Source organism: Miniopterus schreibersii (genome assembly GCF_964146895.1).
Source record: "Miniopterus schreibersii genome assembly, chromosome: 8".
Taxonomy (NCBI): domain Eukaryota; kingdom Metazoa; phylum Chordata; class Mammalia; order Chiroptera; family Miniopteridae; genus Miniopterus; species Miniopterus schreibersii.
This window is the reverse complement of record NC_138109.1, coordinates 13,339,943-13,354,198: the sequence shown is the minus strand read 5'-3', so window position 1 is coordinate 13,354,198 and position 14,256 is coordinate 13,339,943. Positions and strand designations below refer to the sequence as shown.

General features: G+C 41.9%; 1 protein-coding gene across 1 annotated transcript in view; it reads right to left on the bottom strand.

Annotated features, from left to right (window-relative positions):
• Window positions 1-13,363, bottom strand: part of CLIC4 (chloride intracellular channel 4) — a 51,138-nt gene extending 37,775 nt beyond the window's left edge. Inside the window, exon 1 of the mRNA XM_081145935.1 lies at window positions 13,135-13,363. Within this exon, the coding sequence (XP_081002061.1) occupies window positions 13,135-13,206 (72 nt within the window). The 5' untranslated portion in view covers window positions 13,207-13,363. The remainder of the gene's footprint in view (window positions 1-13,134) is intronic.
• Between the last annotated feature and the right edge of the window lie 893 nt (window positions 13,364-14,256).

Here is a 14,256-nt window from a genome sequence, read left to right as displayed (position 1 = left end):
ATACTAATTAACCAGGCCCCAAAAATGCACAGAGGTGAGGTAATGGAAATTTTACAGTTTCCTTTCCAATGTAACCAAAAGAACTGAAAGCAATCAAACTCATTTAAAGAACCATCTAGGCGTACTGGTTGTTAGTATGTTTTAGAAATATCTTTCAACAGTCACAGAATTTTTTTTTCAGGGTGAATGAAAAGAGAAAATAGTAAAAACAAAACTCTGGTAGATAAAAATTCAACTTTCAAATAGAGAAAAAGAATATACATATACACATAAAAAACCTCTTAATGGTTAAGTTAGGCCCCAGATCACAAAGGCCTTGGTGCAAATTCCAATACTGCTACTTACTAGCCCTGCGACCACACACAAGCAATAAGCTCGGCAAGCCTCATGTGTAAAATAGTATTGACAGCACCTATTTCGCAGTGTATATGAGGATTAAATTAGCTAACATACGTAAAGGGTTTGGCACATATGTTCTGGTGCCTGGACCACAATGTGCACTCAGTACTACCTATTACCTTATGATTATTATTCTGACTTTAACAGAAAACGTACTATTCATTTTTATGTATCAATGTACTCTTATATAGGAATAAATTAAGTACTTTCAAGAAGCTTATAACATTATCATAAAATGAAGGATTTTAAAGTCATTTTATGATCCTTACATCATCTACCAATTATAGCCATGCTCAATTTCTAAATTTATCATCATTCCATTGTGGATTAAGGTGAAAAAAATCTTTTCACCTTAGAAATAAATTAGGGTCTAGAAATAAATTAGGAATTAGGAGACTTCAACTCTTCCTACGTTTACCCCTCAAAAATTACTAAGCATAAAACCTATAAACCTACACTAGTTCAATTTCTTCTGCTACAAATTAAAAAGAAAGAACCTAATCTCTCCTGCATTTCCCCTAAAGAAGTCATTACATAAATGCCCGTTAATATATGACCAGTTCAACTTTATAAGGGAAGGCCATAAAAATCAAGGAATAGTGAAATGTAGTAGCACAGGGAGCTAAGTGAAATATATACGCCAAAAACTGTAATTCAAAAGAACTTCTACAACCCTGGGTGGTGTGACTCAGTGGATAAAGCATCGGTCTTGGATTCGATTCCCAGTCAAGGGCACATACCTGGGTTGCGAGTTCGATCCCTGGCCCTGGTAGGTCATGTGGGAGGCAACCAATCAATGTGTCTCTCTCATATCTCCCCCCCTCCCCTTCCTTACTCTATTGGAAAAAATATCCTTGGGTGAGGATTAACAAATAAAATAAATTAATCTTTTTTAAAAAAGTCTGCAGAACCACTAGATCCTACATGCCATAGATTATCAACTTCTTTGTGATCTCACAAAAAAGTAGGGGAGGGGAAGTTGGAAAGAAAAAAGAAACAAGAAAAACATTCCTATTAATAATGGACTCTCAGCTTTAGCTACAAGTCCAGAAAGAGCTGCTGAGGCAGATGGTCTAAGACGGCAGAGTCCAACCCGACTATCCTTTAGTTACCTAATAAGTGTCAGATGGATCATGGTTCACTAAAGTTAATTCGGGAATAAATTCAGGTCTAATCTTGGAATTTTTTTGCACTAAACCTGCTCTTTTGATAAAAAATGGAAAGTTCCCCACCTGTTTATAGGGACAGCCTGGCAGATGCTTCTTTTAGTTCTACTTGGAGACTGAAACCACATATATTGAATATATAAAATAATCATGGGCCAATACAGTCTTAACTCAGCATTCCAAAAGGCCCATGGAATAATAAGAAAACAATGCTTACTATATGCCAGATGCTAAGTACTTCTCTTATATTAACTCTTTTAATCTTTACAAAAACCCAAGAGGTAGATACTATTACCCCAGTGGAGACACTAAGGCAGCTAGTGAAAGGCAGAATCAGGATTGAAACACTGTGTACATGGTTCCAGGGACGATGCTCTTAGCCACTACTCTATGAAAAAATGACACTAATATCCACTCTTCCAAATGACAACTCAATTGCCTATTGAAATATTAATTCTAACCATCTTCAACTCTGAAATAGACTATTTAGTGCCTTACACGGGGAATACAATGACACTTCAAGTGAACAATCATCCCCTGGTTGTGACTTTGGAACCTTTACAAGCAATACCAAGGCAACACCATAATCTAGCACAGGGATCCCTGCGGAGTCTTCAGGCCAGACTGCAACTTTTCATCCTAGTGGCTGTGAAGACACATCCTCAGGGCCAGAACAGAGTTGTAGATTCTATTCACCCTTCAATCTTTTTTATCTTGCAAGAGGGGAAAAAAAAGTAAATCTGTTCATTTCAATCTAAAATAAGAGTCATTTTCAGGCACCAAATCAAAACAGCAAATATGAACCGAACCTAATGACTTACATCACACTTGCAGCCTATTTCTCTGGCTTCTTATATGAATATTTCTATGAATTTAATCAGCATTTGCTTTTCCCCAATCATATGATATTTTATTTCTTCTTTTCCCACCAGCCGCCTCTGGAATCAACCCTGGGGGGAGGGGGGGGTTGGAGGTTCTGTATACTCCTTCAGCAAACATTTGATTAAAGATCAAATGAATTAACACAAATAATGCACTTAGCATATTGCCTGGCCCATAGCAAGCACCCCATAAATGTCCATGTTATTTTAATTAAGTATGAAATATCTTCTATGTATTTCTTTTATCTCCTGCATTTGGGAAATGCAACTAAAATGTAAGTCAGTGGGACTAAGCATCAATTCTAAATATACAAGCCAGATCTCCCCATCAGTGAATTATGATGACGCATGGGAAATATTTTCCCCTCTAACATGATGGTGTATAGTGTTCCTTCCAACATTATAGCTCTTATGGCTCATACTTTTTTTTTTATAAAAGCCTTTCCTTAACATACATCACCTTCCAGCTACCAGTGGGTTTCTTCTAATTAGCCAGGTGTCCTGTTAGAGTTGGCTTTATTTACACAGTGACCCTACTCTTTCTTCCTGTTCACTCTTCCCCCCCACACACACTCCACTATGGCTTCCCCAGCACAGTCCACCGAAGCCGTTACTAGTAAGGTTCCCAGTGACTTCCAGGCTAATAAATCAAATAGACAGTCATCTCACTTGACACACCTGGCCACTCCTTCCTTCTTAAAACCCTCTCCCAGCTTCTTTGGTACTTCACTCTTACAAGTTTTCGTCTTCTCATTATTGCTCTACCACAATTCCTCCTTGTGCTCCTTTCCCAGCTTCTCCTCCATTACCCAACCCCAAAGTGTGGAAAGTTCCTCAGAATTTGGTCCTGGGTATTTTCCCTACTCTTCTCTCATCCACACTTTAAATACTATGTATCAGCCCAGATAGCATGGCTCAGCGGTTGAGCATCCACCTATGATCCGGGAGATCACAGTCCAATTCCCGGTAGGGCACATGCCCAGGGTGCAGGAGGCAGCTGATCAATGACTCTCTCATCATTAATGTTTCTCTCTCTCTCTTCCTCTCCTTTCCTCTCTCTGAAATTAATGATAAATAAATGATACTATCTATCAAATCCCAAATTTCTCTACTCTCCCTAGACTTCTTTCTGTGCATCAGATCTCTATATCCAACTTTCTAGTAGACATCTCCACTTGGCACCTCAAACTCAAGTCAAAAATGGAACACTGTCTGCTCCTCCTCTACATTAATAGGAGGCTTTTCCCCAAAATATGTCTTTTATTGATTTCAGAGAGAGGAAGGGAGAGGGGGAGAGAGAGAGAGAAACATTAATGATGAGTCATTGATCGGGTGCCTCCTGCACGCCTCCTACTGGGGATCGAGCCCACAACCCCGGCATGTGCCCTAACTGGGAATCCAGTCTCGATCTCCTGGATCCTAGGTCAATCGATGCTCAATCGCCGAGCCACGCACAGCGGGCAATAAAAGGCATCTTTATCAACAGGTGATTCTAAGTAGAAACCTAAGTCATTTCTCACATGTCTCTCTCACACAAATCCTTCTTTAATACCTTCCCAGTGACTCCACCTTCAAAATTTATCTCAAATCCTTTCTCTTCTCTCCATCATCACCCTAATCCAAGCCACCATCATTTCTTGATTGTAATGGCCTCCAACTAGTTTTCATTGTTTCCACTCTTGCCTCTCTTTAATTCATTTTCCACAGAGTGGGCAGAATATTCATCTTAAAATGCAAATCAAGCCATGACACTCCCCTCCTTAAGCCCTGTTGAGAAATGCTCTTTATACTAAGGATAAAATTCCCACACACACAAGGACCGCTTGTGCAGCCCATCTACTACTCACTCTACACCTCTCTACTCCAGACATACTCTCAATTTGGTGAATTTATCTCTGGCCTTTACATATGCCAATTCCCCCAGCCTGGAATGCTCTACCCCTCATTTTTGTAATACTAGTCATCCTGCATGTAATTTCTCAAAGCCCCCAAGAGCTTTCATCTAAATTGAGATTCCTGCCATTCTGTATCAAGACACCCTGTTCTTGCCCTTAATGTAATTACATACTGTCTTTGTGTATTTCTTTAACTTAAGTCTCTCCTACTAAACAATTGGTTCCGTGAGTTTGTTTTTTCTTCCCTCAAAAAATTGCACCAAGGTAAAGCAGAGCTCTAGTTGATGCGAGTGTTGTTTAGGAGTTAGCAGCACTGCCCTTACGACACTCTCATTGGACAGTAGTGCAACCCCAAGAAAGGATAGTTCCATGAGTTCTTAACACGTTCAAATTTAACATGTCAAAAACTAAAATTCTGATCGTCTCCCCACCAGAACTAGTTCTTCCCAGCCTTCCCATGTCAGTTAATGGCAATTCCATTATTCTAAGTTGTTCGGAACAAAAAAAATCTCGGAATCACCTTTGACTCCTTTCTCTCATTTTCCACATTCAATCCATCAGGAAACACATCTCCATCTTAGAAATATATCCAGAATCAGACTACTTTTCACCTTAGTCCAAGCCACCATCATCTCATGCATGAATAAACAGCCTCCTTAATTAGCCTCCCCACTTCTGTCTTTGCCTTCCTATGTGCTGTTCTTTGCAAGGCTACCAAATGTCCTGTTAAGTTCTCTATACTCCTTACCCTGCCTCATTTTTCTTCATAGCCCTTATCACTAGTAGACATACATTTATTGTTTGTCTCCCACAATTGCAAATGAACGCCATAATGTTCATGAATATATCCAAGCCACTAGGACAGTATCTCAATATTTGTTAAATGACTGCATGAAAGAATATTATTCTAGCAGGCAGAAACTAAAGGCGGGGGGAGAGATTGAAGCAGCCAAAAATATTTCACATGAAGGAAACACCAGCAAAAATCTTCCATGAAGGCAGAGGGGTCCAGGGCATGTTCAGGACCAAACCAGCTAGCACATGAAGTAAATCTGCAGCTGTAGTGGGGGTAAGACTGGAAATACAAATTGGGATCATAATATGAAAGACTTCTAATTCAATAAAGAACTAGAGAAAATAGGGTCCATTTAAGATTTGAGACAAGAAGTATCCAATTTATTTTAAATAGATTAAAATTATAGAATGTGACACATAACTAATTATTGAGGGAAAAGATGAAGTTTTTTATATAAAGATGAAGAGCCATCCTAGCTCATTTTTTAAAAATAATTTATTGATTTTAGAGATAAAAAAATAGTGATTTGTTATTCCACTTATTTATACATTTATTAGTTGCTTCTTGTATGTGCCCTGACCAGAGATCAAACCCACAACCTTGGCATATCAGGACGACACTCTAACCAACTGAGCGACCCAACAAGGACTGAAAATTTTTCAATTCAGTCTTGGGCATATGTGTATTCAAAGCCAAAATTTCATTTAAGTAACCATCTACTTTTTCTTTTTAATTTAGAGAGGGAGGGAGGGAGAGGGAGAGGGAGAGAGAAAGAAACATCAGCGTAAAAGAGGTACATCGATCTGCAGGGACTGAACCCAAAACCTAGGTATATGACCTGAATGAGTCTCAACCTTCTGGGTGCACAAGATGATGCTCTAACCAACCAACTAAGCCACACCAGCCAGGGTACCACCTTCTTTTTCTCGATTAGTCTATGTAGTCTGGTCTCACAGCTACCACGCTTCCCTTTCCCTAAGTAGCACAACAGACTAATTTGGCTGTCTCGTTTTTAATGAACTTTCACCCTCATAACCTACTACTTGGTGTCCATGTCCAAAATACAGTAACTGGCTGTTAGAGGAAAACATGCATTAAACTCACAGATCTTTAAAGTTCTTAATTACCTCAGCTCTCAACGAATTGTTTGATATTATACTCAAGGTCTGTTCAGATTCTTTTCTCCTTTCACACATACCAGTAAATCGCTATGCTGCATGGTGGTAAATTTCAGTGCTTAAATTATTACAGATGATTGACATTTTTATAACTCTATTACAATGAAAACTAAATCCTTTTCATAAGAGGGAATTATATTCACATGTAAAGTTGGAAGTAATAATTTTATTACAAAAAAGGGGGGGGGGAACCTGTTCTACTCCTTGCTTACTTACAATCACACTGCATTCAGCTTCAAGCAAAGCAAATAAATAAATAAATAAATAAATAAATAAATAAATAAATAAATAAATCTATGAGACAAAATATATGCATGATGAACCTGGCCCTGGTTCTAATATCGTTACTTCTTCAAAATATTACCGTTAAAATTTAAGATGCTCCAAGTCCAAAAAAAAAGGATGTTCCTAGTCCGTCTTTGGCATAGCTATCAGATATAGTCTTATTTACTTACATTGAATTGTTATTTTCAAAACTAACTAATACAGTCTCCTGGTTTTATATTTTAAATAAAGGAAAGTAACAAACCAAATAAGGGTAGTTGATATTCTTTGTACCAATACTTGGTACTTAGCACTGAGGGACAGAAGTCAAGCCTCAAAAAAAGACAACAGGGTTAAAAGTTCCAAGAACATTCACAAACTGATGCCCTGAATTAAATTTAGATTTCTGTTAAATCATACTTGGATGGTTTGTAATCATGACCTAAATGTTATTTTCCTCCAGAAACTTCCTTTCCACTCTACAACAGTCCCTAAAACGGGCAAACGCATCCTAACTCACTCCCTTACTTGATCGAAATCTTAATTCCTGTCTTAATCACACTTGCCATCCTGCCTAACGTATTTCCCTTTTATGGACTCGCTAATTCCCTATTCAGGAGAACCAGTGAGGCTCCCCAGCTATAACGAAACAGGAAGGGGGAAAGTCTTGCTCATGAACCTTTAACTAGCTTCCAGGCAACTCCGTAAGCATCCTTCCAACCACATGTGACTTTTAGGGACAGCCAGCTCCTCCACATTGCCTCTTTTCTATTATTATTCAGACTGTGTTAGGCTTCTCATGTGCTCATTCCCTTGGCTCAGAAGTCTCCTGTTTCTTTTCCATTTTGGGTCTCTTTCTCTCAGATTTTTACATTTAACCAAAATTATCATCTTCGCCTTTGTTAAGAGTAGCATCGTTAGGTCTTTACACAAAACTTAGCAAGAACAGAGTTTCCATTAACTTCACATTTTTACATTCATTTCTATCTGCTGAATTTTCCTCTCTGAGAACCTCAAATCAAGAGCAAACCAATTACATCCAAGGTAATACTATGTTAAGTTAGTTTTTGTTCAATTATTAGAACAAAGTTTTCAGCATTATTTCCTATAGAAAATTTATTTCATTTGTCTGTGTTTTTTAAAAAGAGGAAGTTGAAGCCTACTTGAAACAAAACATGGAGAATTCTCACTTTGTACTGACAAAACAGTAAGCGTTTCCCCATCTGTATGATCCATTCACACCTTCCCAAATCCACTGGGAAGTTATCGGACAGCTGTTGAATAGGGAAGTGTTCGGAGAATAAACAAGGCTAGGAAAATTTTATGTATTAGCAAATATCTAAGTTAGGTTTTAAAAGTCTCATTCTCGACTTTTAAATAATTTGTCTCCCTGGCACTAGGAACTTAATTCATTCCTGGTTCCTTCTTCTTTCAAAATATCAATCTACCTATTGCTTCCTGGCATAAGGAGTTTACAAATGATGTCACAACTAACACTGTCATTCTTGGCTATTCCCAATCCACCTACATCATCCACTTTTTCAAGATCAAGTTCAAACCTACTTCCATCTTTACAAACCACCTCTTAGCTCAACTTAATGTGAACCACACTTGATTCCTTAAGCATGTACCATCTCATGTATTGTTTTCAATAAAATTTATATACCTAGAGATAGGAAATGTTTACTAATTTCTTATATCTCCCATAGTACTTAACAGTATTATGCACTTAGCTCATGCCAGTAAAGTCACAGATAATCAGACAGAAGTGACTTTAATGATCATCTAGCCCAAACCTTTCTTCTATACCTTTCTTATGTGAATTATGCTTGACAACCAGAATGTCACCATTTACTTTATTTAGAAAAATGGTTCTTAACCCTTGGGTTAGGAATCTGGAGGGGAGGGAGGAACACGACTTACAGAGAACTTTTATGTAATTCCAAGAATTTATAGAATCCCTGAATCCTATTATAGTAATGAAGCCTTTTTTTTAAATCCTCACCCAAGGATATTTTTTTTAATTGATTTTAGAGAGAAAGTGGGTGGGGGAGAGAGAAACATCGATGTTTGAGAGAAATATCGATCAGTTGCTTCCCAGGGCACCTAGATGTGTGCCCTGATGGGGAATCGAACCTATAATCTTTTTGGTGTATGGGACAACGCTCAACCAACTGAGCCACCCAGCCAGGCGGAGCCCACATTTAAGAATAATATACTATCATCCACAACAAAAATAGGTGTTCATTGTGTGCCAAACACTATTTTAAAGCTTTACATAGGGTAGTACATGACTAGATCACGTTTTCCAGCATTCCTTGCAGTTAGATGAAACTATGTGATTAAGTTCTCCCCAATGGAATATGAAAGTAAGTGACAGGCAGAACTTGTGGGCTGCAACTCTTAAGAGAAATGTGCCTCCTCCACACTCTCCACCTCTCACAGGCTACCACCAGGACTTCTCAGCCAACCAGCTTTGACTACTCAGAAGACTGATGTAAAAACAAGCTGGAAAGAGCCTTAATCCCTATCAACTCTGAGGAAAGCCACCCCAACATCTAGGACATCTGAACTGGACTGCTAGGCAAGAAAGAACATAAACTTCCATCTTATTTGAACCATTGTTTGGGGTGGATTATTTAATTATAGCATCTTAAACTCCCCTAATTAATACATATAGATTACCAGTTAATCCCCTCAGCAATCCTATAAATTTGTTATTATTATCCTGATATTAGAGGTCAGGAAAAAAAGGTACTAAGAACTTATGAAATTTGCCTGACACTCCTGGAAGCCAGATCCAAGCCAAGCAATCTGGCTCCAGGGTCCAAGCACATTAGAAACCCTGCCAAATATCTCAAAAGAAACAGCTATTCTTAGGTGTTAAGCCACTCTGCACAAGATTTATTTTTTTTACAACCACCTCCCGAATTCCTTATTGACTAGTAGGGGGATCTGCAAATAAATATGTACATTCAAAAATGACACATAATTAGCATTTACTTGCTTACTGTGTACTAGTCACTGTTCTATGCCACATATATTAACTAATTTAATCCCATGATGTTGGTTTATTAATATCTCAACTGTGCAGATGCTGCAGAGAAACATTTAGGCAATATGTCTTGCAACAATTAGTAATTGAACAAATTGGATTAGAAACCCAAGCAGCAGTCAGACAAGACCTTAGGCCCTTACAAGGGTCTGAACTTCACCCTATTGGTTGGTGGTTCCCAAGTGGGGCTGGTGTTATCAAAATATATGTACCTACCAAGTCCCTCAGGGTTGAGGAAGTGGGTATCCCCTCTGTTGAGGATGACTGCCTTTGTAAGTAAGCCTCTTTGCTACTGGGAAGGTTCCTAGCCTATCAGTGTTGAGGTAAAGGAACATACAAAAATAGACAACTGCTATTATACAGGAGATGGGGAGTCACTGGGCTTATGGGCAAATAATTCCAAAAACAATACTCCCCAGGAAGGGAAATGTAGCTTTGAGTCCAGTCACACTAGTTGGAAAGGTCCTAGCCTATTTCTCTTAAATTTAAAGCTACCTAAACAAGTAGGCTCAATGTTTTTCACTCATGTGCTTTAAGTTGAGATAATAGTTTTCTGCTACAGAAACCTTTTAGCAGAATAATTAACACGGTTTAAAATACTACACTGGAGAACCATGGCCTCTGCCCCCTCACTACTTTCAAAATAACTATATTTACAAGGGTATTTCCCCCATTTGCATTTTCCACACTAAGTTTTGAGAAGAAATGAAAAACATTCTTTACAATTTATCTGCCACCCCCCCCTTTTTTCCTTTGAAACAACTATCTTGGTTTACATTAGCACAAAGTTTGCCTAAACTGAATCACAGGGCAACAGAAAACATTTCATCTCATACCTCAGAAACAAGGAAAATAAATCTCCAAGAGGTAAAACGACTTGCCCAGAGTAACTAAGCCAGTGAGTAGAGAGCTGTGACTTGAACCCTGGTTCTCTGCCACCAGGGCCGGTGACAAAGGCTTACAACTAGTGGTAAACGGATGCTTTTAGCTCATTCACAAACATTTCTTATCATTAGAAGGAATACAATCTCCACATCTAATCCATAGTTTCACAGCTATTATTACTTAAAGATAAGCTGTCTTTTAAAAAGTGACTTGTAGCCCAGGCGGGCATGGCTCAGCGGTTGAGCATCGACCTAGGATACAGGCGATCAGGGTTCGATTCCCGGTCAGGGCACATGCCCGGGTTGTGGGCTGCAGCAGATCAATGGTTCTCTCATCATTGATGTTTCTATCTCTCTCTCTTCCTCTCTCTGAAATCATAAAGATATTTTTTTTAAAAAAATAAAATTAAAATAAAAAGTGACTTGTAGAGCCCTGGCTGAGTGACTCAGCTGGTTGGAGCATCATCCTTTACACCTAAAGTTGCAGGTTCAATCCCTGGTCGGGGCACCTACGGAAGGCAACCAATCGATATTTCTCTCTCGAGCTCTCTCCTCCTTCCTCTATCTCTAAAATCAATTTTTTTTAAAAAAAATCCTTGGGTGAGGAGTAAAAAAACAAAAAAAGTAAGTTGTATTTAGTAAATAATATCACAATACCCATCTAACACAAATATGGAAAGTTGGGAGGGGGGTATGCAAATGACTCAGATTTGCAAAACAATGCTTCTTGTGCCTCTCCTACTAATTTAAGGGTTGAATTAATAGTAAGCAGGGCCCTGGCCGGTGTGGCTCAGTTGGATGGGCGTCCTCCCATGCACCTAAAGGTTGATGGTTGATTCCTGGTCAGGGTACACGCCCAGGTTTTGCCCCCAGTAGGGGGCGTGCAAGAGGCAGCCAATCAATATTTCTCTGGCTCCCTCTCCCTTCCTCTATCCCTAAAAATCAATAAAAATATAGATTTTTTTAAAATTAGCAAGCAGGTCATTAAGGATTAATCTCTTCCTCTCTAATTCATATACTTCATTTTTTCTTGTCTTATTGTATTGGCTAGGATCTCCAGTACAATACTGAAAAGAAACCATTACTGACAGTATCCTTATCAGATTCTAAATTTAATGCTACTTCTAAAGTTTCACCATTAAGCATCATATTTTTTTAGATTTTTAGTAGATACACTGTTTTTGAGTAATGGAAATTTCTTCCTATTCCTAGCTCAATAAAAAAATTTTTAACACTAATCTCTAACCCACCCTTCACCATTCTCCATGCCACCTTCCACTCCTCTTCCCTTCTCTTATTTCAGCTTCCTTTCTACATTCTCTGCACCTCAGAGTACTCTACCTGCCACCCAAAGTAACTGAGACTCTTTTAAAATATTCTGGGTTTCTATACCTATCTCCTGTTTCAGTTCCCTAGAGCAAAATGTTTCTAAAACTGATAACCTAGAAAAAAATCCTAAAACAGACACTATTTTGATCACTTACAGACCAGTTCTCTCCATGCCTCAAACACAACCTTCAATGTCTTCCCTTAGTTAAACTACTCAGGGGGGAAAGATGAACAAAATTGTCCTGGATTTCTGTTAACTTTTCTTCAGAGCGTGGCTCTGAATGAGTCTGCTGAAGTAAGTAACTAAGAGAACCTAGAGGATTTTAAAGAAGTTTTGAGGAACGCAGCTGGATCCAGATGTTGCTAACTTCTACTCTCTCCTTTGCGCAAATAATAAATATTAAATAAAAAAAAAGGAAAGGGACAGGGGTAGTATTTGTCAGCAAATAAGGCAGTTCCAGGATATAAAAACTGAAGAGACCAGAAGGGGAAATCAACCCTTTAAAGCCCAAACAAGTTATGATTTCTTTCCCTCATCAGTTTTTCTTTCAAAACAAAAGAGCACACACAATCTTTCCCGAGGCAGCGACCGAGGGGAGCAGCCAAAATGTTGCATCATACAAAACATTCCGCGTTTGAGAAACAAGAAAACCAGATGGTGGTAAAACACCTAAAACAGGAAAACCCAAGTTGGGAATCTCGGGCTTTTCCGGAAGCCCAGGAATGTCTGCTTTTTAAAAAAAAAAATTAAGATTGCATGGAAAATGAAAGTTAGCTTCATCCCATCGGGGAGAGAAATGTTCTTTCAGAAAGCGTCCAAAGAAGTTCAGTTCATCTCACCACTGGCTCGAGCTTCTGCTCCCCGGCTGGGGGTGGGATCGGAGGGCCGAGGGGTGGGATGGGGGCCCGGGGCCCACGCCCGGGAGGGATGGCTGACAAGACCCACCCCCGCTCTGGTCCTGGGGACCTCTGGGGCCGGAGGGGGACCACGGTGTGGCGTCTGCCGGAGCCCGCAGGGCTGGAGGCGGTGACCGCCGCCCCGGAGTGCTAGCTTTCGGGGGTCCCGGTCCCTCCCTGGCTCCCTGGACCGACCTCGGCGGCGGGAAGGCGCGGGCGGGCCGGAGACAATGGGCCGGGGGCGCGGGAGCAGCCCCGGGTGCTGGGCGCCACGCGGGGGCGCCGCGGGGGCGTGGGGGCTGAAGAGCGCCCCGCGCCCGGGGCCGCCGCCCCCCGCAGCCCGGCGGCCGCCCGGGACTCAGAGGGGCGGGCCGGCGGGCGAGCGCTCACCTTGACGAAAAGCTCAATGATGGGCTCTTTGTCTTCCTCCTTCAGCCCGTTCAGCGGCATCGACAACGCCATGGCCGGGTCGACTGGGCTCCGCGGACACCGGTGGGGCGACTGCTTCTGCTCCGGGGATGCTCTGGTGGGGACTCGCCGCGCCTTCCCGGACAGTCCCGGCGTGGAGCTCGCCTCCGCCTCGGCGCCTCAGCACTTCTTCACGCCTCGAGCGCGACTCTGGGGCGGCCGCAGCCGTAGCGGCTTCAAGCCACGGGGCGGGGCCCGGGGGCGGGGCCTCTTTGGGGGCGGGGCCAAGGCCTGAGTGATCCCTCAGGGAGGAACGAGACCGCCGGGCCTCGGGGGCGTGGCCTCGGGCGGGAGAGGAAAGACCGCGCGGGCTCGCGGACGCAGCTCAGAGGGCGTGGCCCGGGGCGGGGGCGTGGCCTAGGCCGGGCTGGGGCGGGACCCGGAGCCACGCCTCCCGAAGCGGTGCAAAGGAAAGTCCCGCAGGGATCGGAGCCTGACACCGCCTCCCGCCGCAGCGCGGGCGGGGCCCCGCAGCTGCTGCTGGCGTCGTGCCAGGTGACCTCACGCCTGCAGCCCGCCCGGGGAGCGGAGCAGGCGCTTCCTGCCGCCTCCCTAGCTGCAGCCTCAGGACTCATTGCCCTTTCCCGAGGCGACCGCGTCTCCAACTCGCTCTTAGTCAGAGCTGCCTTTTCCCCGACAACTTTTTGGGAAGTTTTCTTCCCCTTAGAAATCCTTTTTTTCGCCTCTCCTATCGACGTCTTCGTTTTTCCCTTTGATTCTCTTGTCACTTCCATGTGGGGAGCCAGCCTAGCACCGAGGAGAATCTGATGAAGACTCAAGTTTGCCAGGTGAATACATCTCAGATAGTTAGGAGGCCCTACTGTGGTCCGGGCCACGGGTGATAAACTGTACGAGCAGGATTCCTCTCCTCCCAGAACTTAGTCTTGAACTGCAGCCGCAGTGTCTGCAGGCCACGAAGGACTCCCAAACCATTGTCCCTGCTCTTCCTCCTGCGGGGACCAATTTCTTCCCCCCATTCACCTGGCAAACGAGTGTGCATCAGCCCCACCTGGGTGCTAGTCCCAGACCTGCGTTATTCAATTC